Source organism: Clarias gariepinus, chromosome 20, assembly GCF_024256425.1.
Source record: "Clarias gariepinus isolate MV-2021 ecotype Netherlands chromosome 20, CGAR_prim_01v2, whole genome shotgun sequence".
NCBI lineage: Eukaryota > Metazoa > Chordata > Actinopteri > Siluriformes > Clariidae > Clarias > Clarias gariepinus.
The window spans coordinates 1,542,599-1,569,250 of NC_071119.1; the positions used below are offsets into that span (position 1 = coordinate 1,542,599).

A 26,652-nucleotide genomic window follows, 5' to 3' on the forward strand; every position below is an offset into this window, starting at 1 on the left:
CCACAACACGCACGACCTTGAGGCGGATGGGCTACAACAGCAGAAGACCCCACCGGGTACCACTCATCTCCACTACAAATAGGTAAAAGAGGCTATAATTTGCACGAGCTCACCAAAATTGGACAGTTGACGACTGGAAAAATTCTCGATTTCTGAGACATTTAAATGGTAGAGTCAGAATTTGGCATAAACAGAATGAGAACATGGATCCATCATGCCTTGTTACCACTGTTCAGGCTGCTGCTGGTGGTGTAATGGTGTAGGGGATGTTTTCTTGGCAAACTTTAGGCCCTTAGTGCCAATTGGGCATTGTTTAAATGCCACGGGCTACCTGAGCATTGTTTTTGGCCATATCCATCCCTTTATGACCACCATGTACTCATCCTCTGATGGCTACTTCCAGCAGGATAATGCACCATGTCACAAAGCTCGAATCATTTCAAATTGGTTTCTTGAACATGACAATGAGTTCACTGTACTAAAATGGCCCCCACAGTCACCAGAACTCAACCCAATAGAGCATCTTTGGGATGTGGTGGAACGGGAGCTTCATGCCCTGGATGTGCATCCCACCAATCTCCATTAACTGCAAGATGCTATCCTATCAATATGGGCCAACATTTCTAAAGAATGCTTTCAGCACCTTGTTGAATCAATGCCACGTAGAATTAAGGCAGTTCTGAGACGAAAGGGGGTCAAACACCGTATTAGTATGGTGTTCCTAATAATCCTTTGGGTGAGTGTATATATACATATATATATATATATATATATATATATATACATATATATATATATATACACAGTGGAACCTCGGATTACGAGCTTAATTCGTTCCGGAAGTGGGCTCGTATTCCAAAACACTCGTAAACCAAATTTAATTTTCCCATAGGAAATAATGGAAACTTAAATTATTCGTTCTACAGCCCCCAAAAATAAATACATAAATATAATTAATACAAAATATAAAATAAAAATGAAACAAATTAACCTGTACTTTACCTTAAAAAAATGTAAAAATAAACCCCGATAGATAAGGGTTTTCGTTTGTGCACACAGAGTGTATGTGTGTAAAATGTGTGCGTGCGCACACACACACACACATTAACGGATAGACCGTTTTTAAAACCATTTAAAAATTAGCAAGGAACATTCCTAGTCACACTCACGTGAGCGCATACTAACAGGATCACTGCTGTAAGTAAAACAACAACAACAAAAAACTAATTAAACAGCTCCTCACCTTTGAAAACAATCGCGACAGAGAGAAGTTTGTGTGTTTGTTTGGAAACCTGAGAGAAGGGGGAGCTGTAAAGCCGAGACCTATCGTGTGTGTGTGTGTGTGTGTGTGTATTCACCCAGCAGGAGAGACGATTACCTACAATTCCGCTGCAAGAGAGAGAAAAAACGTTGGCTCACTTGTGATGACGTAACGCTCGTTGTTAAAACAAGAAGCGCATGCGTGAAACATGATACTCGGTGCTCGTAAACTAAGACAATGCTCGTTTTTTAAGTCAAAAATTATTAAAAATTGTTGCTCGTCTTGCAAAACACTCGTAAACCACGTTACTCGTAATCCGAGGTTCCACTGTATATATATATATATATATATATATATATATATATATATAAATAAATATAATGGCAGGCCGTTTAGGAAAATATTCATGAGAGAATCAACACAGGTATTTTGTGAAGATAAGTTTTCCGCTTTATTTCAGATTTTCTTTTATTCTCTTTTCTTGATTAAAGTCTCTTAAACAAAGGAAAACACACAAAACGAAACTGAAAGAATCAAAATAAACTCGCTCCTAGCTGAGCCTCCTCAGGCTGGGTCTGCAAGCGGACACACACACACAAGTACAGGAGATTAGTTCCAAAACTGAAATAGAAGTCACAAGAGCCGTAACAGCCTACTTCACGACGAAATGCTGGGCTTAAATACAACGCAAATAAATGGGAAACCCAAAAGTAGCTGTGACATGTTAGGGAGGAAAAAATAATAACAACTCGTGGCGGGTTTAAACGTATTCGAATGTGGAAATCTCATATTGAGTGCGGCTTATGGCACCACTTTGGGCCGTACATGCACTCACTAACGTGTTGACCATCTCTTCATTTCTCAGAATCGCAGCAACCAAGTTTCTTGCTAACTCGCTCATTCATCCCAAAGATGACATCATGTTTCAATCAATATATTCAGACTTTTCATTATATATATATTTAGAATTTTCATTCAATATATTCATAATCCATTCAATATATTCAGACTTTCATTCAATTCTGAACAAAAATATAAACGCAACACTTTTGTTTTGGCTTCCATTTTTTATGAGATGAACTTAAAGATCTGAAACATTTTCTACATTCACAAAATAACCATATCTCTCAAATATTGTTCACAAATCTGTCAAAATCTGATAGTGGGCACTTCTCCTTTGCTGAGATAATCCATCCCACCTCACAGGTGTGCCATATTAAGATGCTGATTAGACATCATGATTATTGCACAGGTGTGCCTTAGACTGGCCACCTGTAAAAGGCCACTTTGAAAGGTTCAGTTGAATCACACAGCACAATGCCACAGATGTCGCAAGTTTTGAGGGAGTGTGCAATTGGCATGCTGACAGCAGAAATGTTCACCAGTGCTCTTGCTCGTGAATTGAATGTTCATTTCTCTACCATAAGCCGTCTCCAAAGGCGTTTCAGAGGATTTGGCAATACATCCAACCGGCCTCACAACCGCAGACGACGTGTAACCACACCAGCCCAGGTCCTCCACATTTAGCATGTTCACCTCCATGATTGTCTGAGACCAGCCACTCGGACAGCTGCTGAAACAATCGGAGTGCATAACCAAAGGATTTCTGCACAAACTGTCAGAAACAGTCTCAGGGAAGCTCATCTGCATGCTCGTCGTCCTCATTGGGGTCTCGACTTGACCCCAGTTCTTCATCGTAACGGATTTTGACAGATTTGTGAACAATATTTGAGAGATATGGTTATTTTGTTTATGTAGAAAATGTTTCAGATCTTTGAGTTCCTCTCATTAAAAATGGGAGCAAAAAACAAAAGTGTTGCGTTTATATTTTTGTTCAGTATATATATATATATATATATATGCGTTTTATTTAATATATTCAGAATCCATTCAATATATTCAGACCTTCATTAAATATATATTTAGAGTTTTATTCAATATATTCAAAATCCATTCAATAAATATAAAGTTTCATTCAATATATTCAGAATCCATTCAATATATTCAGACTTTCATTCAATATATATAGAGTTTTCATTTGATTCTCTTATGAATATTTTCCTAAACGGCCTTCCATATTCCACATATTTATTACCTAATGCCCCTTTTGTTTAATCTAGCACTTTCACTGTACAATCTTGCACAGTTAGACTGTACATTACTATATCACTATATATACCATAACTCTTATATCAAATGCATTTTTTGTTTGTATAACACATTGTATTTATTTATTGTTAATAGGCCACTTATGCACTTCTGGTTGGATGCTAACTGAATTTCACTGGCTCTGTACATCTGCACAATGACAATAAAATCTAATCTAATCTAATCTAATCCTACCAGTCTGATCGATTTTATAGATCTAAATGGAGAACTGTCTGGTGTAACGCCAGTAATATATGGGGTCTCACAAGAGTCAGTTTAAGGACCTCAGCTGACCTCTGCTCCATATACATGCTTCCATTAAATAACATCATTAGAAGACATGATATTAGTTTTCATTGCTATGCTGATGATACCCAGTTATACATCTCATCAAAACCAGATGAAATATCCAAGTTGTCTAGATTAACTGAGTGTGTCCAACATATAAAAGATTGGATGACCTTACAAAATTCAGATAAGAAATATTACTTATTAATCTGAAAAACAGTATACAAATCTCTCACAATTCAGATTGCATTTAGAAGGATGTACTACTACTACCATATAGACAGTGAAAGACCTTGGTGTAATATTAGACAGCAACTTGTCCCTTGAAAATCATATTTTTAATATTACAAAACAGCCCTTATTCACCTTCTAAATGTTCCTAACTTACTGTAGGAACATTTTATCTGTATCCGATGCAGAAAAGCTAGTTCATGCATTCAAGAAATTAAGACTGGCCTATTGTAATGCATTACTAGGTGGTTGTCCTGCATGCTTAATAAACAATAAACATCAGAGACAATCTGATCATTATGATCTATAAGCATTTTTATCACTTATTCAGTTCCAAAAATGCATAAACATCAGGGACAATCTGATCATTATGATCTATAAGCATTTTTATAACTTATTCAGTTCCAAAAATGCTTTAAGACAATGACCATTGTTAAAAGCACTATATAAATAAAAATGAATTTAATTATTGTTTTTCTACTTGCTGTGCTGATTCCCCACTTTCTGCCAATAATCTTTCACTCCCATACAGTCTTCCTCCACCATCAATCCCACCTTTACCAGCTGTTGGTGTTTACTGTCCCTCTAAGACAGCCAGCCACACTGGGGTTAATGTTGTTAAGAATGTGGCTTACCAGTTCCCCCTCTGGATGTCAGGCTTCCATTTCAGGCAGCGGTAAGTTAGGAACACAGCCATAAAAGCCTCTTTGAAAGACTTCTTTACCTTGGTCTTTTCCGCCTTCCACCAGCTCAGAGCAGGTCCTTACAGTACTGTGAGAGGGTAACGATGAGGTCCACACTGGGGACTGGCAAGAACTCCAGGTAATTTTCACACTGCTCGATGAAGTTGAGCACGTATGCTGTCCCAGAGAAGTCAATGATGGAATGATGGAGAGAGAGAATGATGAAAACTCTAGACGCGAATGAGTGGACAAGCACACAAGGAGTAAGTAGTTGGCACAGCTAAGGAGGTAAGCAGATCAGGTGAATGCAACTGGAGTCTTGGGTGAATGCAATGCAAAGTGCTGTGAGCAGGCAGGGGTACAGGCCTGTAGTCTGTAAAGAGCGGGAGTGCTAGTAAGACAAAACTTCATCTGGCTTTACTATTTTGCATCTCTTCACAAAAGCTTTTTGCAACAGCCCTTTCCAGTTTTTCTAGAGCATCTTGGAAGTAGCTTTCCAACCCTGCTAAGCTAGTGTCCATGGGCTGCCAAAAACTGGTTTCCCTGTTTAAAGTGCAATTAATGTATTCTTAGTAAGAGCCAAAATATCCTCCTTAAGCTGCATCACATCTGTTTGTATAGATTGCACAACACCCACACTAGACACACAATCATCATCATCATCATAATCATCAGAGTATGTATCAGATATGTACAAAGAACTTATTATAGATGTATTTTCAGTTGCAGGATTACACTAGATTTCAAAAGAGCCTACCATATAATCTACAACAACATCAGTATCATGCACATACCTAGGTGTAGCTGGTTCAGCCATATTGCCATCCTGTACATCAGCAGTATCAACATTAACATTCAACATTCACAGTGTATACAACACCAAAAACACACGAAAGAGATTCCTCGTATTGGTCGCCAGCTTGTTACACTCTAATTAATCGAGATTACACTACCAATGGGATCATTAAACTTCAGTGCTGAGGTTGAATAAATAAAAAAAAAAAACAAGAAAAGTATGACACACAAACAGAAAGTACACCAACCCAAAAGTGTATTTAACATAAAAACAAACCAAATGGTGTACCATTTTTAATAGTCCAGTGTCCGGTATATTGTGTGTATGTGTGTGTGGGGGTACAGGAAAAAAAAATCAGCCTCTCCGGTTTAGAGAAATAGTCCGGGAGTACAATAATGGAATGAGGGCCATCCTGTAAAGCTGGAAAGCTGGTAAAAATAATTAGCTTAGTCGTGTTCCTATAAAATGAGCCCTTCATGTGGCCACACTACAAGCTAACCAGAATAAATACAAAATATAAAAAAAAAAGTTTAAATGTTTAAATGATTACTTAATTAATTATTATTTTAAAACATCTGTCCCTCTGCCCCTGATTTTTGGCACCTGAGTTAAATTTCACTCGCTTGAATTCAATTGAGATCCTTAAATAGGATATTCTTGCTTAAAAACCCCCTACTGTGGCTAAATTTTAAAAGATTTGTGTAAGGGCATGGGCCAAAATTTAAGTGATGTAAAAGACTCACTGCCAGTTATTGCAAATTCTTGATTGCAGTTGTTGTCACCAAGTGTGGCACAACCAGACATATACCTTTTCTTGAAACCAAGAAAAACTGACTGTAGCAGTCTGACCCTCTGTCTGGGAGCGGAACATGTTCTATGGCCCCCTTCCCCAGCAAGTCTGCAATTCTGTGTAAACTGAATCTCTCTGTACAGTCCTTAGTACCCAAGGAGATATTCCTGACAGTAGCTTTCCGCGCTGACAGGTCCTCTGAAAGGGGCACAACTTTTAGCACTTTGGCTTGGCTTGTTAGATGTTCGGCATCCTGAAACCTGGCAGGAAGTGACCGAACAACTTATGTCTTTTGGAGACTGATGTTCCACGAAACACCAGTGGTGGTGGGCTTAAACACCGGCCTTCTGGGGGTGCCAGGGAGAAGACTTTATGCTCAAAAGGAAATCTAGTGGCAACAGAATTAACAGCATCACCAAACAGGCCGCTTGGGGGCATCAAGCATGGGGGCATCAAGGAGGAACATATGATCCTTATCCTTGATGCCCATGAGGTTTAGCCTCAGATGTCTCTCCATGGACACCATGCTCGACGTACCTACAAATGCCTTATAATCAGCCCCGCCAGTGCTCAAGTCATTCAGCAGGTCAGCCTGGTAAGCCTGCAAAACCGCCATGGTGTGTAGAAGAGCACCAGCCTTACCCGCTGCCTGAAAGCTTTTCCCCATCAGGGAAGATGTCAGTCTAAGCGGCTTGTTGGAGAGTGTAGGCTTTTTCAGAGATGATGATGTATATAACCCTGCGCCTTCGCATCAACAATATTTGAATAAATCGAAGTTGATTGCACAAAAAACATGGGATGTATAAGGCTTATTCCATGAAAGAGTTAACTCGTCATGGAGGTCGCCAATAAAAAAGGGGGAGAGAGAGAGAGAGCGTTGTTGAGGCTCCCCCTCCCCCCCGCCCATTCACAAGAAGCGCCGAGGTGTGCTTGAGAAGTGGACAGAAAACTTCCTAATCCGGCAAGAGCGCGAGAGAAAGGGGGAATTCCATCTCATGCGAGTCTGCCAGATGCACATGAGCCCCAGGAATATCCAGAACTCAAAACAAAAAGTGTGAAGATCGCGCTCCGAAAGGGATCTATCACGCGGAGGCATGGATCATCTAGCACACTCCTCCATATCGGTGAGTTAACCCTTTTAAAATCGCTTGCACACACAAACACAATGCAGTCCTGAAGACAAAAAGATCTGAGAATGTTTCTGGTTCACTCCTATTTATAACCTGCAGGTGCACTTCATCAGATGACGTCACCTGACTGAAATTATATACAGTATAGGCAAAATTTGACGTATTTAATACACACATGCTTCACAACCGGTAACACAAAAAGATGTTCCCATAGCGTTTTCATGCAGCATCAAATGTAGCTTTTGAAAGGGAACCTGGATCTTCATACCTGGAACTTCATACAGTTTAAATTAGGTAAAAATAAGAGAGTAGCAAGAGAACTTACAATTATATCACAATGTCTTATTATTTAAGTGTACGGTGGTTACTCAAGGGGAATGTCTATTACTGCGGCAATACGGCAACAGCCAAAATACATCAGTCGCAATTTAAAGTAATTTGTGAAATGACCACCAGGTGGCGCAAAGGGACATTTAGCTAAACGGCTGCAATTAATTTTGTTTAGAGAAGACTCTCTGTTTCTATTGGTCTATTGTTATTATTAAAGAAAACAGCACAAACAACAGCTCAAGGACTTGTAAAAACATTTTTATTTTTAACGGTAAAAATGTCAATTTTAGAATCACAAGCTTAGTGGTCCGAGCACAACATAATAATCTTTGTATGATCAAATTACTCGTGGCATGAATACACGAAGCGCTTCGGTTTCAAATGATTATTTAACGCTGAACCCAAACAGCAAAAGAACATAAAATTAGTAATTTAAAAAATATATTATTCATGGCGCTTTTTGCTGTTTATGTCCAACATTGAACAATTATTTAATTATTGATAATTAAAGCTGCTCACATCGCGTGCGCTTTCACTTTTAAAAATGCAGTGTCGAACACTTGTCGAACACAGCTTCTTCTGTTGGTACAAACAGCACAATGCATGTGTGTAAATGGCTGAAATGTGGTTGTAAATAAGCCTTTTAGTGAATGTTAAATGTTCGCGTAAACCCGCGGCGCGCATGTGCGCTTTTTCACTTTGCCGAGTTTTGATCAGATGAACATGCACGTCGATATGAGAGATTTATAAGAAATTTCTCTTTCCCAGAAATACAACAAACACAAATTTATACGTGCTAAATAAGCGCTGTCTTTGGAGAGCTGTACAAAACACACGCTGATGTAAGCCACTTTATTTCAGTCATAATATACGAACATATTTGCTGTGTAGTGGACCGCGCGCACAATTCTGTGAATAAGCTGTTTTAACGGGGATGCGGCTAAGAAACACCGCACCAGCAGAAGTAGACTAATGATTATGAATGCGTCAGGAAACTGACTGGCCATTTTAATAAATTAAAATTCAAGGTGGCGCCGGTGAGGTCGGCTGCCGTCACGACTGCTCCGACCACCTTTTCTTTGTTTTTGTTCTTTAAGTTAGTTTACAGCGTTTTAAAACCAGCAAAATTACCACCATGGAGTACATTAGTTATGATTGAGACACTCTTGTTTCTATTGGTATACAATGTACTTACAATTCGACGTTTTTAACTCCGGATCCGAGCTGGCCGAGTGAGATCCTGAGGGACAACAAAGGACGCGACGCGAAGCGGCGGCCCCGAGGGAAACGAGCCGGCGTCAGGAACAGGCTGAGAGCCCGTGCACACCGCACACCTCTGCCTAGCATCCTGCTCGCCAACGTCCAGTCACTGGAGAACAAGCTCGATGACCTCAGGGCCAGAATAAAGTTCCAGAGAGACATTCGGGACTGCAATCTCCTCTGCTTCACCGAGACATGGCTGAACCCAGCGGTGCCAGACCACGCCATCCAGCCGGCCGAGTTCTTCTCGGTTCACCGCATGGACAGGACACGGGACTCGGGAAGGTCAAGGGGAGGCGGCGTGTGTTTAATGGTGAACAGCAGCTGGTGCAACAGCGCGAGCGTTGTTCCTCTCACACGCTCCTGCACACCAAATCTGGAACTACTGTCCATCATGTGTCGTCCTTTTTATCTACCTCGGGAGTTCACATCGGTCATAATCAGTGCCGTTTATATTCCACCACAAGCGGACACGGACACTGCCTTATGCGAGCTGCATGAGGCACTCACAAAGCACCAAACACAACACCGGGACACGACGAACATTTATCAGCACATCACCTGCCCCACCAGGGGCGAAAGGACACTGGACCACTGCTATACAACGGTCAAGGACAGCTACAAGGCACAATCTTGTCCACCGTTTGGTAAATCCGACCACGCTGCCATCTTCCTCATGCCAAAATACAAACAAAGGCTGAAACAGGAAGTTCCGGTTCAGAGGGAGGTCGCGCGCTGGACGAACCAATTGGTGGCCGCGTTACAGGACACACTCGATGACGCAGACTGGGACATGTTCAGAAACAGCTTCGATGACGTCAGCGTGTTTACGGAAGCGGTTGTGGGATTCATTGGGAAACTAGCGAATGATACTGTGGAAAAAAAGACTATTAGAACGTTTCCCAACCAGAAGCCGTGGGTGGATCTCGCACCGCTGCCTACAACACGGGACTCGCGTCGGGGGACATGGAACCGTACAAGGCTGCGTCATACAGCGTCCAGAAGGCGGTGAAAGAGGCAAAGCAGCGCTACGGGAGGAAACTAGAGTCACAACTCCAACAGATTGACTCTAGGAGCCTGTGGCAGGGATTAAGGACAATTACGAACTATAAAACACCAACATCCGGTATGACGAACGCGGACGCGACTCTGGCAGACGAGGTGAACACTTTCTATGCTCGCTTCGAGGCTGCAGCTAAAGATGCTAGCAATGCTTATGCTAGCGGCACTAACGGCTGCAGACAGGAAGTCACTGCTAGCACCGGAAGCGCGTTCATCATCACAGAGCATGATGTGAGGAGAGCCTTCAAGAGAGTGAACACCAGGAAAGCAGCAGGACGGCCTCTCAGGCCGTATTCTCAGAGCCTGCTTAGACCAGCTAGCACCTGTGTTCACAGACATATTCAACATCTCTTTATCTCAGTCGGTGATCCCCACATGCTTCAAAGAGTCCATCATTGTTCCTGTCCTGAAGAAACCTCATCCTGCTTCTCTCAATGACTATCGCCTTGTAGCCCTCACCTCAGTAGTGATGAAGTGCTTTGAACGCCTGGTCAGAGAATTCATCATCTCTTCACTACTGGACCCTCATCTCTTCACTACTCTTCACACTGGACCCACTACAGCTGCTTATCGTCCAAACCGTTCCACGGACGATTCAATCTCTCATCTCCTCCATACATCTCTCACTCACCTGGACACTCGGAGGGGGAATTATGTGAAAATGCTCTTCATTGACTACAGTTCTGCATTTAATACCATAATTCCCTCCATACTTACCACCAAGCTGGAGCACCTGGGACTCATCAATGTGTCAGTGGATCTCCAATTTTCTGACTGGCAGACCACAGGCAGTAAGGATGGGCGGACATGTCTCAGCCTCCATCACTCTCAGCACTGGAGCCCCCCAGGGTTGTGTTCTGAGCCCCCTGCTGTATTCTCTGTACACCCACGACTGCGTGGCCACTACCAACTCCACATCCATCATCAAGTTTGCTGACGACACTGTTGTGGTGGGCCTGATCATGAACAACGATGAGACGGTCTACCTGAAGGAGGTTGGAAATCTGGAGAACTGGTGCCAGAGGAACAATCTCCTCCTGAACGTCAGTAAGACAAAGAAGCTGAGAGTGGACTTCAGTACAAAGCAGGTGAGGAACTACCAGACCCCCGTCATCAACAGGAGCCCAGTGAAGAGAGTGGACAGCTTCAGATACCTCGGTGTTCACATCACGCAGGACCTGGCATGGTCCTGTCACATCAACACCGTGGTAAAAAAGGCCCGGCAGCGTCTCTACCACCTCAGACGCTTGAGAGACTTTAGACTGCCCTCCAAGGTGCTCAGGAATTTCTACTCCTGCACCATAGAGAGCATCCTGACAGGAAATATCACGACCTGGTTCGGGAACAGCACCATGCAGGACAGACGAGCTCTACAGAGGGTGGTGCAATCAGCGGAGCGCATCATCCGCATCGAGCTCCCTGACCTGCACTCGATCTACAGCAAGCGGTGCTTGACCAAGGCCAGGAAGATTGTGAAGGACTTTGGCCTCCCCAACAACGGACTGTTTACTCTGTTGCGGTCTGGGAAGCGATTCCGCTCCCTGAAGGCCAACACAGAGAGACTGAGGAGGAGCTTCTTCCCGCAGCTGATAAGGTCTCTCAACCACAACACTATGCAGAACTAACACAATCTTTTCATAATTGATCAAATCAATCAATCTTTTTACATCCATGGACACTATGGACAATTACACGCACACCTTCCTTCATATCTACACTACATGTTTACGTTTACATCCTGGACTAGTGCACAAAGTCACTTTAATAACCTCTGCACAAAGACACTATGTTCCATGCATATTTGCACACCCAGTACAGTATATTTCAATTTGTACAGTATATTTCTCAGTACAGTATATTTCAATTTGTACTTTATATTTTTTTTTATGTACATCATATTTCTATTTTTAATTTTAGTTCTATTTTTCCTAGCATATTTCTATTTTTATTTTTAGTTCTATTTTTTCTAGTTTAATTTAATTTTGCTATTTAAATTTTCTATCGTATTTCTTTTATTCATATTTATTTCTTATTTGTAAACTTTAATTCTCTTTTAGGGTCAATGGCAGTTGTATAAGCATTTCACTACATTTCGTACTGTGTATGACTGTGTATGTGACAAATAAAATTTGAATTTGATTTAATTCATTAATGTGGAGTTTCAGTTCATTTTCTGACGCGCTTAAGTTTACCGAAACAGAATAGCGCTGTATCCCTGTTTGCTTTCATTATTTTACAAAATCATAACGTTTTGTCTTCATTGTGCATGCACTCAAATAAAAGTAGAGTCTTATTAAGGCTATCTATCTTATATAGTTTTATTATATAGTTTTTACCAATTAATCTGACAACACCTGTGGCTCACCCACTTTTTCTGATGCACACCCAGAGTTTTTTGGCTACGCGAGTGTTACAGATGATAAAATATAATGGCTCACTGTGTTCACATTTACTTAAGTAATTGTATTTTATAAGGTTTTTGCCGGCGGTCGTACAGCGCAACAGGGTGCTGGGATGTAAAAATGTAATTTGTTAAAACGTTTTTATTATTTTTAAAGAACATTATGATGATCATAACAGCCTACTGCATTTAATTCTTATAATAACGCAAAAACACATCGACATCTGCTGACGCAGTAGCACGTCCTGACAATGTTAGTAAGTTTTGTTTATTTTAGTTAATAAATCTACTACAAAATGAAAGAACACAAAATATAAGATGACAAAAAAAACTACAAGCATACTGTAGACTTTCTAATTACACATGATAAAATCTAAAGGCTCACTGTGTTAACGTTTACTTAAATTCGATCATAATAAGATTCTATTTAATTTGAATTCTACATTTGTACTGTAATTTTAGCACTGTGATTATAAATTAATCTTAACCACAATGTTTTACTTGCTTTTATCCGCTACTACATGCAGCTCTAAAGGAGCTGCGGCTCATTAATCCCTGAGAGAATGAACTGATCCCCGAGGCGTCAGTCTATAGTTATATAGCGCCACTCAGCTACTCAAAGCTCTGTAATGCTGCCACCGTGAGGCGTGGCGGTAAAACCAGAATATCGCTTGAATACCATCTGTATGTATGATGGAGCTTTTTGCATTACTAATGTCACTATAATAAGCTAAGCAGTTTGGTCACCAAAGTACAGTGATCTGACTTGACTAAGAAACAGCACTTATAAACATTAGTACAGGTACAGCAAGAAGCCACCACAATCTGGTGTATGGAATCTTGTTAGCTAACTCAAGAATAGTTAGACATGATAAAAAAAAAATAAAAAAAAAATATATATATATATATATATATTCTGTGGTTTCCAGCCCATCCAGGTATTCAAAGAAAATGAGAAAGGGGACAGGCTGATAAAAGAAGCAAAGAAAAAAGTTAATGTTGAGATCAATTTTACATGATCAAATTCAGATGGGAAGAGTATAAAGAAAGGCAAAACAACAATAGCAACAAAAGTAGGATTATGAACCAAAAGTGAGATATTTCATTTAATAAAGAATAAAATAGATGTGATAAGGAGAAGGTGAAATAAAAAATAGGAAATATCAGTTAGCAGACCAAGAATTGGAAACAGCAACATTAATAGAACTCTTTAAGGAATGTCATAACCGTGAGGCTGTGGACCATGTATTGCTTTTGTACAGTAAATATATGTAGGAAAGGTTAGAAATAACTCCAAGACCTAGGGAGAGTAGAGGCAATGTTAAAAGTATTTTAGAATGGGGGTCACTGATCAAAGAAGGAAACATTTAATGTTTTAATTTTGGATATTAAACATTTAATTTTGTAATAATGGATTCCAGCCGCCATTAAACAACAAGGAAGAAGAAGAAAAAAATATAAAAGGATTGACTGCATGTGTGTTCATGCAGACTAGAGACCCATATGAATGTCTAAACATGACTAAACATAGCTTCCTGTCCGTGCACTGTTGTTGTCGTTCGTGTGAATGGTTCGCCATAATACCCCTTGTCTTTTTGTTTCCTCCTCAGGACTGAGCAGTGTCTGCAGGGTCGGTGTCGGTTTTTCGTAAATGCCAGACCAAAGTCAAGGTCCCAGCTAAGAAGTACTCAGCCTTTTTGTTGCAATGTAATCCTCTTTGTTATTTTCACAGAGTCAAGTTATTTTCCTCTAGAACGCTCACCTGCAGACCCAGCCTGGGGAGTTTCCTGAACTCGTTTTTGTGTTTAAGTTTGTTTATCATCAAATAAAGACTCGTTGAGATCACATCTTGCATTTGCGTCTGTCTCCTAGCTCTAAGAATCATGACAAAACATGACATTTATTTTCCATAATAGGTCTGCTTTACATTTAAATGAATGGCAAAGAATTTCACGTCACCTTTCTCAACAAGCAGCAAGTAATATTTAGTGAACACCCTGAGCCTGAGAACATAGAAGATTAGCATCAACTTGGAAATTGTGAGAAATAAAAATGATTCGTTTCTCACTTAGGACTGGCTACCGACTGTATATATTATTTATATAATCAGTTATCAGTTATTGTCAATTGACAACTATCAAACATCTCTGTTAACGTTTTTTATTTTAAAAATCTTTTGTAGCACAACATTTAGGCGAATGCATGCATAAAATAACATTTGTGAAATCTTTTCGTCAGTATTTAGTCCTCATTGCAGTCCTGAAAAAAGTGCCGACCAAATGCTGGGAGCTGATCCGTGTGGTGTGTTGTTTAATCTCAGTGTGGAGTGAGGCTATGTTTGTCAGGAATAACCCCTAGAGGGCGTCTTTGTGTTCAGTTTGGACAGAGTGCAAATCTGCCACATGTTGAGAGTGATCACCTGCAGATTAGTGACTCATAGGTGCATAAATAGCCATAATCTCTGTCTGCTAACCAGAGTTGTTTGTCTTCCATCTTTACTATCTGCGCAGTTACCAATTCTTTCAGCTGTTCCAATTCTGTCCTCCATTCGTGCCATAGCTATTCCTTCTATGTTGGTTTTTGTTCTATTTATTTTTCTTATTTAAACTACTGGACATATTCCTAGTGTGTGTGTGTGTGTGTAAGAGAGAGAGAGAGAGAGAGAGAGAGAGAGAGAGACCTTATTGCTGTGTTTCTTCACGCGGATCAGGACATCATTCACTATCATGAAGCCAAACCGGAAGAACAGGAACCCCAAAGACAGTAAATTTGGTGCATCATATAACTGACACACACACACACACACACACACACACACACACACACACACACACACACACACAATTACATGAAATCTTGTAATATTACATCAGTATTCTCGAATAAGTAGAATCTGATCACTGATCAGCATTTGTGTTTCTCAGTAGACTCACCCACTCATACTGCAGAGAAAAAACAAACAAGTCCTCCTCATTGAGTGTAGATGCTTTCTTACACCAGACTACTTCCCACAGCTGCACAATAAACCTGGTAACACACACCACACACACACACACACACACACACATATACACCTATAACAGTCATATACTTCAGGTAGTAGTGAGAAGTGGGACAAAAATATCAGAAGTGTGTGTTTGTGTTTACCAGGCGAGTGTATACAGCAGGCCCAGAACACCACCGAGCATTTTGTGTGGCGTTGAAAGGCAGGCGAAGAACGGCTTGCTCACTATGCCCACCTCCATAGATGATATCAAGTACACAAACACTGAGACACACACACACATGCAGACATCATTGACTATGCTTCTTTATATATGCTCCTGCTCGAAGGTTTGAGATCACTGTCTAACTCTATTGTTCTCAGGTTCTTCCTGGTTTTTATATCTTTCTACATTGTAAAGGAAAGCTGGAGGTGTCCAGACTATGGAATAATCTCCTTTAAACAGTTAATGTTGAGATGTATCTGCTGCTCATGACCTGTAAAGCCTCCCTATCAGCTCTAAACTGCGGTGCTGTTATTTGGTGATTATTTGGTCTGAGCCTGGTAACTCTAATTGCAGCAGAGGTTGGTTTTATTTTTGCTTCCCTGGGAAGGTCATCATTAGAGCCAATTTCAACCTGGCGCTTGACGGATTTTGCAAATGCACTTGCCAAATCTGTGTTGTTGTTGTAAATACATGAATACCTAATTCCATGTGCGTTATTTTATCATTTTAAAATGCCCACCCTTACGGAAAAATAATATATATTGCAATATATTGTAAAATATAATGCAATATATTAAATAATACAATTCCATATATAGGAAACTAGTGCTTATATGTATTATTATATTGCAATATATGAATGGACCGTGTATGGATTTATTTATATTCCAATGGAGACAAAAATCATTATATTTATACTTATAACTGTTTTATTGAAACATTATTGAAGCTTTATGCATGTTTAAATTTCAACGGTAGTTTATATTTGTCTTGTGTGCAACTCATATATACAAAAATGAGTTGTCTTTGAGACTTGAATTAGATTTTAGCCATTTTCTCAATCTTCGCAAATGTGCCTCAAATATGGCTCATTACCTCTAAATCTCAGAGATACACACATAACGTAGACAGTGCTTGTAAACTGTGCATTTGGGTTTTATGATATGTCGTGTAGAATTAAACTCATTATTTAAAAAAAAATACATTTTATTTTCACTGGAACGAAGGTGTAAAAATGTAAAACTCACAAAATGCACATATTATTATATATTATGTCCTTGATATAAAATGTATGTTTGCTGATAGAGAGAGCTTTCATCACATCTCACTTTATTTTAGACTGCATAGTTAATTAATGCTTATACTTATTATTATTATTATATGATCACACATGACCTTATAAATCTGTTCTGTTCTTGCCTATATAATTGTTTTTAAAATATAATGTCATTTGTATAGTTAGTTAAAATGAAATTAAATAGAGTTCATTATATCGTCTAGGGTGTGCTGAAAAAATGTCACTCTATATTGCACACTCCTGACTCCTATATATTTATCAAAACATAATGCGAAGAATGGCTAAAATGTTTTGGGGTTTAAGGGCTAGGGTTCACTGACAAACAGTGCCATCTACAACAAAAGAGTGTTTAGTACTTTTTTGTACTGGAGGGAAAGGTTAGTAGGTTGGATCTCTGAAATGTGAAATTAATGGGAAAAACAAATCAAAATTTTGTGTTAAATGGCATATATATTTGTTGTTAGTTTTGTATAGTATTTTTGTGCTACAGGTAATGCAGCCCGCTCTGCTGGCTAGATTCAAGATTCAAGATTCAAAGAACTTTATTAATCCCAGAGGTCAATTTCTCTTGGTTATACAGTTGCTCAGTTTAATTTACCGGGAAGCAAGGAAAGTTAGATTAGGAAAAAATATATATATATTAAACAGGAAAATAAAATTAAAGAAATAAAAATGTAAAAATGAAAATAAAAATAAATAGAAGTAAAATAGAATAAAATAGAATTAGCTCTGAGATATAATTTATATACATATTGCACTAGAACTGTAGTGTAAGTGAAAAAAAGTATTGCACAAGTGAATTATAATCGGATATTGCACTTAGAACATTGAGTATTGTGAACAGAAGTGTCAAAGTGTAAATGTTATTAACCAGGAACTACTGACAGTCACTGGCCCGTAGTGAAAATGCTACAGAGAAGAGTTATATAATTTTATGGCCATACAGAGAAAATATCTCCTGTGGCGCTCCGTAGAACACCTGGTCATAATTAGTCTCTGGCTGAAGTTGCTCCTCTGGTCAGTGAGAACTCTGTATAGAGGGTGAGAAGGATTGTTCAAGATTGTGCTTATTGTGGACAGGATCCTCCTCCTTGCCACGACATCAACCAGATCCAAACCAGAGTCCAGATCCAAACCCAGGACAGATCCGGCCCTTCTAATGACCTTGTCCAGTCTGTTTCTGTCTGCCGCTTTTATGTTACAGCCCCTACAGACCACAGCATAGAAGACAACACTCGCCACTACAGATTCGTAAAACATCCGAAGAATGGTATTACAGATGTTGAAAGATCTGAGCCTTCTCAGAAAGTACAACCTGCTCTGTCCTTTCTTGTAGAGTGCCATTGTGTTAACTGACCAGTCCAGTTTATTATCCAGATGCACACCTAGGTATTCGTACTCAGAGACCATATCCACTGTCTCTTCCTGGACAGATATAGGAGTCACAGGGGTTCCACTTTTCCTAAAGTCGATCACCAGTTCCTTTGTTTTCTTGATGTTGATGTGAAGGTGGTTGCGCTTGTTAGAGAACTTCTTATATTATATTTAAAGTCTGATGTATAGAGGGTGAAAAGAAATGGAGACAGAACAGTCCCCTGAGGAGCACCAGTGCTGCAGATCACAGTGTCAGACACACAGTTCTGTAATCTAACATACTTGGGATGGCAGGTCAGGTAGTCCATTATCCAGGAGACCAAGGGAGTGTCAATTTCCATGATCCTTAGTTTTTCCCCCAGTACAGCTGGGTGTATGGTGTTGAAGGCACTGGAGAAGTTGAAGAACATAATCCTCACACTGGTCCCAGTAGTCAGTTCCCAGGTTTGTCGAGGTGGGAGTAGGTACGGTGGTGCAGGTGTATAATGGTGTCACCTACTCCCAGGAGTGGCTGATAGGCAAACTGAAGAGGGTCAAGAGAAGACTTCACCTGGGGACGAAGTGTATCCAGGATAAGTCTCTCAAACACCTTCATAATACGTGATGTTAGGGCGACGGGCCTGTAGTCGTTCTCGGCAGAGGGTTGTGGTATCTTGGGAACAGGAACAATGCAGGATGTTTTCCACAGGGCAGGGACTTTTTGTAGAAACAGACTTAGGCTAAAGGTGCCCTAGGACCCCACACAGTTGAGGAGCACAGGATTTCAGGACTCTAGGGTTGATATTGTCCGGACCTGCAGCTTTTGTAGAGCAGAGCCTGCTCAGCCCATGTTTTACCTGGTCATCTGAGATGTTGATTGATGGGATTGCAGAAGAAGTAGTGGCTGTTTTAGAGCTGAAGTTGCGGATGGTGTGAGACAGAGGGACATCAAATCTGTTAAAGAAGGTGTTGAGGTTGTTAGCACATTCCACATCGCCCTCAATAGCTTGTCCACTCTTCTTGTAACCAGTAATGCTCCCCATGCCTCTCCACACCTCTCTCATGTTGTTGTTCTTCAGCCTTTGTTCCAATTTTTTTCGGTAAGACTCTTTTCCCTCTCTGATTTCGACAGCCAACATTCCTTCTCTTCTTCGCCGCTTCCTTATCACCAGACCTAAAATCCCATTTTTTCTCATTTAGGAAGGCTTTAATGTCCTTAGTGACTCAGGGTTTATTGTTGGGGAAACAGCGAATATTTCTCATAGGAACACAGGTGTCCTCACATAAGTTTATGTACTCTATAATCTGTCATACCATCAATGTCCTCTTTGTGTGGTTCACAAAGAACTTCCCAGTTTGTAGCCTCAAAACAGTCCTGCAATGTATTAGTGGCCTCTTCTGTCCAACTCCTCACATTCCTCACTGTAGCAGGCTGCCTCTGGACCAAGGGTTTGTATATTGGCTGGAGATGAACCAGGTTGTGGTCTGATCTCCCCAGAGGGGGCAGGGCTGCAGGACTGTAAGCACTTTTAACATTAGTATACTGCAAGTCCAGTGTCCTATTCCCCCTGGTGTGGCAATCCACATACTGAGTGAAAGTGGGGAGAGTCTTCGTCAGGGATGTGTGGTTGAAATCACCGTAGATCAGAAGAAAGGCGTCTGGGTGCCGGGTCTGGAATTTGGCAGTGACCGAGTGGATGACGTCACATGACGGCATCCGGTGGTGTTCGTGGACGGAGGAATGTACATGGCAGTTATTATAACATGAGAGCATTCTCTGGGTAAATAATATGGGCGAAGTCCGACGGCAAACAGTTCAATATCCGGACTACAAACGCGTTCCTTAACAGTCACATGACCGGGGTTACACCACATATTGTTGATGTAAACAGCCAGCCCCCCTCCTTTTCTCCTACCGCTCTCACTCCTCATACTGTCGCCCCGTACCGCGCTAAAGCCATCCAGTGTAATATTAGAGTTAGGCACATTACTATGTAACCAAGTCTCTGTAAAACACATCAGACTGCACTCGCGAAAGATATTTTCAGTCCTTAACAAAGCGGTCAACTCGTCCATCTTATTGTCCAGAGATCTCACATTGCCCATGATAAAAGACGGGAGATACGACTTGTACTTTCTCATCCTCTCCTTCTGCTCCTTACGTCTCCCCACATCTTTGCATCCCCTGCGCTGATTTATTCCAACTCTGCGTCCTCTCGGTGTCCTCCTCCGTATCTCATCAGGGATGTTTAGAGACCGAAACACAGCAGGTCTCCGATGCCGGCCGGCTTCAGTGCGATCAGCTGTTCCCTAGTGTAAACAAAGGAATCGGCTCTGCGCTGCTGTGTGCTGATCGCCGAAAACATAAACATTGCTGCATAACTAATAAGGATAACACTTTCAAAACGCATGGTTTGAAAGGGCAGACCGTACTGACTTATGAAAAAATTAAGTTATGAAATAAATAAAAGAGAAAAAGTATTAAACACAAGTAAAACACAAAAAACCCAGAGAGCAACTGCACCAAGCTGCTGCACGCATGCGCATCAGTCAGACCACACAGCTACCACCACAGTTATATTTCAAACCTGTGGGAAAAACTGCAATGTGCAAATTATTTGAACTTTCTGCTTTATAATTGTAAAAACAAAGTACCCCAGGAAGTTTCTCTCTTAATCCTCCATGTGTTTAATGAAGATATGTACAGTGCATCCGGAAAGTATTCACAGCGCATCACTTTTTCCACATTTTGTTATGTCACAGCCTTATTCTAAAATAGATTAAAAAAAATAAATTCTTAGAATTCTACACAAGGAGAACCTTCCAGGAGGACAACCATCTTTGCAGCAATACACCAATCAGGCCTTTATGGTAGAGTGGCCAGACGAAGGCCACTCCTTAGTAAAAGGCACATGGCAGCAAACCTGGAGTTTGCCAAAAGGCACCGGAAGGACACTCAGACCATGAGAAACAAAATTCTCTGGGCTGATCAAACTCTCCGACCACTCTGCCATATAGGCCTGATTGGTGGATTGCTGCAGAGATGTTTGTCCTTCTGGAAGGTTCTCCTCTTTCTGCAGGGGACATCTGGAGCCCTGACAGTGTGACCATCTGGTTCTTGGTCACCTCCCTGACTAAGGCCCTTCTCCCCTGATGAGAGAAGAATCCTGGTGGTTTTGAACTTCTTCCACTTACGGATGATGGAGGCCACTGTGTTCATTGGGACCTTCAAAGCAGCAGAAATCTTTCTGTAACCTTCCCCAGATTTGTGCCTGGAGACAATCCTGTCTCAGAGGTCTACAGACAATTCCTTTGACTTCATGCTTAGTTTTTGCTCTGACATGAACTGTCAAATGTGGGACCTTATATAGACAGGTGTGTGCCTTTCCAAATCATGTCCAACCAACTGAATTTACCATGGGTGGACTCCATTTAAGCTGCAGAAACATCTCAAGGATGATCAGGGGAAACAGGACGCGCCTGAGCTCAATTTTGAGCTTCATGGCAAAGGCTGTAAATACTTATGTAGATGTGCTTTCTCATTTTTTTTTATTTTTTAATACATTTGCAAAAATCTCAAGTAAACCTTTTTCATGTTGTCATTATGGGTGTTGTGTGTAGAATTCTAAGGAATTTTAGAATAAAGCTGTAACATAACAAAATGTGAAAAAAGTGATGCGCTGTGAGTACTTTCCGGATGCACTGTAGATATGTAGGTTGTTAACGACTAAAGTCCATTATAAAATTGCTTTGTAGTAGATAAACGTTTTATTTAAATTCTAGCTTTATTTTTTTTTAAATCCAAATACCAGTTATATTATCTTACAGTAAACTGAGGTGTCTCTAGTTGATCAAGATGGCAAACCTTTTACAAATGTGTATTACAGCCTAATATCTTCTTTGTCTTTCGGATAATCACTTTCAGGGGTCGCCACAGTGAATCATCTGCCCCCACCTAACTCTATCCTCTGCTTTCTCTTTTCTCAAACCAACTAACATCATGTCCTCTCTCACTGCATCCATAAATCTTCTCTTTGATTCTTCCTCTAGACCTCCTACCTGGCAGTTCCAACCTTAGCATCCCTCTACCGATATGCTAACAATCTCTCCTCTAAACACGTCCAAACCACCTCAATCTGGCCTCTCTAATTTTATCTCCAAAACATCTAACATGGATTGTCCATCTGATCTCATTCTTGATCCTATCAATCCTTGTCACTCCCAAAGAGAACCTCAACATCTTCAGCTCTGCTACCTCCAACACTGCCTCCTGTCTTTTTTTCAGTCCCACTGTCTCTAAGTCGTAGAACATTGCTGTCCTCATCACTGCATTGAACACCTTTCCTTTCACTCTCACTGATACTCTTTTGTCACCTGACACTTTTCTTTACCCGTTCCAACCTGCCTGTACCCGCCTCTTCACCTCCTTTTCACACTCTCCGTTGCTCTGGACAGTTGACCCTAAGAACTTAAAGTCATTACCTCTGTTCCCTGTAGCGTCACCGTTCCACTTAGGTTTCTCTCATTCACACACATGTATTCCGTCTTACTATGGCTAACCATTCCTCTGTCATCATGTGTCATCAATCATTGTCCATGTATTACACCATAATGTATTTATTTAAATTAAACTGGCAAATGGCAAACTTTCTTTACATTCTGTATAAATGTCATTACCAACAAATAACTTTTTTTTTTTTTTTTTTTTTTTAAATAGTTAGTTACTGTAATGTCACAGCATGATCATTTTTTTTGGCAACCAGGAGTTTTATTATAGAGTGTTGAGTGTTTAACAGCAGTTTCCAGAACATATAAATTTAGAGACATTAGTTTATTATATTCTATATATAAAGACCAATATGTTTGTTTGTGGAAATGTTATCTTGGTGATTATATACACTTTACTGTAACTGTTTTTTTTTTCAGGAGCATGCCACCTCAGAAACCTTCAAGGAGAACATACCGCAGGAGAATGTTCCGGAGTCTCCATCAGCACCACATCATCATTCAGACAAGCACTAGCTGATGAACAAACTCAAGCCCACCTCTCAACCTTCAGACAGTTAGGAATGGAGTAGTTAAATAATGAAATACTAAGCAACTTCAGGAGGTCCAGACTTTGAACAAACTTGTTGGACATCAACCACAAGAGAAGACTGATGTAGCCGGTGAGAAGAGAAAAAAAACTCTGTAGCCCTTACATACAGCAAGTGACCAATTTTCCTTTGAATTTTTCATCTCCTTTTTACTGGAAGATTGTCACAATGCTGTGGCCTTTGTGTAACTCCTGTAAAAATTACACTTAAGTTAAACAGTGTGACACTTAATATCTTTATCAGGTTGGGTGACATTTTGTATCATTTAGTGACTTGATTTGCCAGATTTTACTGGTCTCTGTTATATTGGGTAAATTGTAAATTTATTACACAATAAAAACTGTATATTTTATTTTGCATATTTAAGTTTATTTCATTTATGTATTTATTTTTACACAATGGCTCAATTTACAAATGAGTGGTAATAGAAAATCTGTAATATTTTAATATTGTTAACCTGCTGGTTTTAATGTTGTGGTGGACAGAGGTCAGTATGGACACTGACTGGTCTCATGTGGTGTTTGTTGTGGCTCATCACTTTAAGCTGTCAAAGATTTTTGATATGTTTAATAAACTAAAATATATTACTCATTTGTTTGTCATGCATCTTATTTATGTGGCTTTAATCTCTTTATGGTCTTTTATATAAATAAGCAAATGAGCCATAAGAATATTAAATGAAAATAAAAAGAAAGAAATTTATATATTAAATCAAATTCAAGTATATTGTTAAATATAAAATTATATACATTAAGCTATATATTTAAGTATATTTCTTAATATATTTAGATCAGAACACTAAATTATTTAATATATTGACAGTTAATATATAGAGAAATATATTTTCTTCACATAAGGGCAGTATTGTTATAGAATGTAAAAAATAAATTACTAAACAAAAACAAAGAAATTTGCAAGTGATCCCAAACTTTTGAGCAGTAGTGTATGTTTTGTCATACAGAGCCTTAAGTATGGTGTGTTATCTAGTGTGTGTTGTACCTTTTAAGTAGCGCGGTAGTTTGTATGGAAAAGGGTTGATGAAGCCAAAGAACAAACCAAATATCAGAGGTGCTGTGGCACCAAAAGCGAAAGCGTAGGACCATCGGTTCTCCAGACAGCTCGTGAAGTCAAGGGGGCTAACAACAACAACATCAACAACAAGAACAACAACACAAATTAGAACTGAATTACATAAAATAAACTTTAGTTATGATCAAGTGTGAAGCAGTGACCCACACACATTTTGAGCATCATGCTAGGAAGCATGTTCTTGATGGAGTAACAATGTGACCAAAGCATGTCTTGATGGTTCTGACCAAGACCAGCAGGGCAAGAACAATATATGAGCACCTACACAGGGCTAAAATCACCAGAATCGTGTCACTTTATGGTCTAGACCTGGAGTAGAAACTACAGTACAAGTGACCTTGAATGGTTATAAATAAACACTAATGGTTCTTTAAAGATTTTCTTTGATCATCAAATAAAAGTAAGGGAGGTTGAAGAGAAGATACTACATCATGCAGAACTACACAAGAGAAGCAGAAAATGTTCTTTATATTCTCATTTGAGCCACAGTGGAAATAATTGGTTTGTAAACGCATTTTCCCAACACACTCCCCATTTTCCCAACACACTCCCCTATTTTTTAACTATACTGTAAAAAAAAAAAAATAATAATAATTTTACAGAAAATAATTTAAAGGTTTTATAGTAGTTTTCCTGTTTAAAAAAATACATAGAAATATCTGTAAAAATTAAAGTCATTATCAGTAACGTAGTAAGTTGACTGTTTATGTATTATTTTAATACTGAGTTTGTTTTTTTTACATTTTTAACAGCCCTATAAACAGAAAAACTACCATAATATTTTAACAGTGTTTTTATATTATAAAGGTTGTTTTTGTAAGTTACAGTACATACAACTTTATGTGAAATTACAAAATAATATTTTAATTAAATATAAAACTCATTAGATAAAAGTTAATGTCCATACTAAAAATTTAATGTTAAAAATATAAACATAAAATGTAATATTTTTATTTGTAATTTTTTCTATGTAGGTAAATCATATTAGTGTTATATTATTTACAAAATTAAGTTCAAGTTGCAAGTTTAGCATTTTTTTTCATGAATGTTTAAAAGATTATCCACAGGAAGTGGCACAAGTAATGCAGCAGCTGCTTCTGGGTTTGCTTATCAGATAATATATATTGATATACTGTATAAAAATATTGATGTAAATTTGTGAAAAATCTATAAAATAACAGTGTTTTACTGCTAAACGTCTAGTGCTACTACTATAATAAAGGTATTAAATAATATAAATTTAGGAAAAAATCTGTAAAATAATTATCAGCTAAAGTTTTATTGCTGTTAGTTTAATAAAGGTGTTTAATTGTATAAATTTAGGAAACAATGTTTTTCTCTGCAGGAGAGTAAATAACGACTTCTGTAAATGAAATGCTTTCGCACAAAATATGAATTTGAGTATTTAATTTCTAATTTTACGTTTTTGTTTAACAGTCGTTGCTGCCAGTCATTTGATGTTTTTTTAATGTTTCTTTTCCCTTTCTACAGTGATATAGTTAAACAAAGCAATAATAAACTCACACTACAATGCCAAATTTGCCTCTCAGGCATGGAAATCTCTCCTCAAAGGGATGATGATTCTTTCTGCGCTCGACGAACGACAGCAATAGCAATATAAAAACCTGCAAAACACACACACACACACACACACACACACACACACACAATGTAGTGCATTGAAATTAGCATAAACAGTGGAAATAACTCATACAGAAAAAAGATTTATATTTAACCCCATCACTTGTACTTTCTACAATTATAATGTTTATTCAATCTGGTTAAAACTAACTAACTAACTAACTAACTAACTAACTAACTAACTAACTAACTAACTAATTAACTAACTAACTAAATAAATAAATAGATAAAAACATAAACAGTAACTCACAGCTGGCAGGAAACAGAGAAGCAGGAAATTGTTAGAAGAGAGCTCACATTGTTTGTTCAATTCCGTTTTATTTCTAAAATGTGAGACAAAAATGTAAATTACAAAAAAAACTTTGTATTTAAAGTAATAATAAAATAATTATAATTATTAGGATGTAATGATGTTGCTAATAAAATGTGCTCTGAAAGTCTGTATTTTTACTGTCTATTGTTTTACTGTGTAGTTTCATTAGACCCATGTTAGTGTTTCATGTAAATTATTTATCGTTTAATGAAATAAAAATCACGTTTTAGAGGAAATGAAGTAATGAAATAAATTCTTCTATCAAGACAGAAAAATGAAAGCCTTTCCTTTGCTACTGTTCATAAACGGTGCCAATAATTATGTAGTTAAGGATGAAAGAAACACAAAGTATTTAAGTAGTTAAAAAAAATACATTAGTGTCTGATGTCACTTACATTAGACTTGTTAAACCATATTTCTTCTGGTGAGGAAGAAAACACATGCAAATGATTGAAATATGACTTGTGTATAAAAATGATAAACCTTTATTAGT

General features: G+C 39.0%; 1 protein-coding gene across 1 annotated transcript in view; it reads right to left on the bottom strand.

Moving 5' to 3' along the window:
• LOC128508207 (stimulated by retinoic acid gene 6 protein-like) overlaps positions 1-26,652 on the bottom strand; it is a 65,550-nt gene that overhangs the window by 22,164 nt on the left and 16,734 nt on the right. Inside the window, exons 2-6 of the mRNA XM_053479430.1 lie at positions 25,730-25,830; positions 24,116-24,252; positions 15,528-15,648; positions 15,314-15,407; positions 15,061-15,165 (exon numbers count right to left, since the gene is read on the bottom strand). Of these exons, the coding sequence (XP_053335405.1) occupies positions 15,061-15,165; positions 15,314-15,407; positions 15,528-15,648; positions 24,116-24,252; positions 25,730-25,830 (558 nt within the window). The remainder of the gene's footprint in view (positions 1-15,060; positions 15,166-15,313; positions 15,408-15,527; positions 15,649-24,115; positions 24,253-25,729; positions 25,831-26,652) is intronic.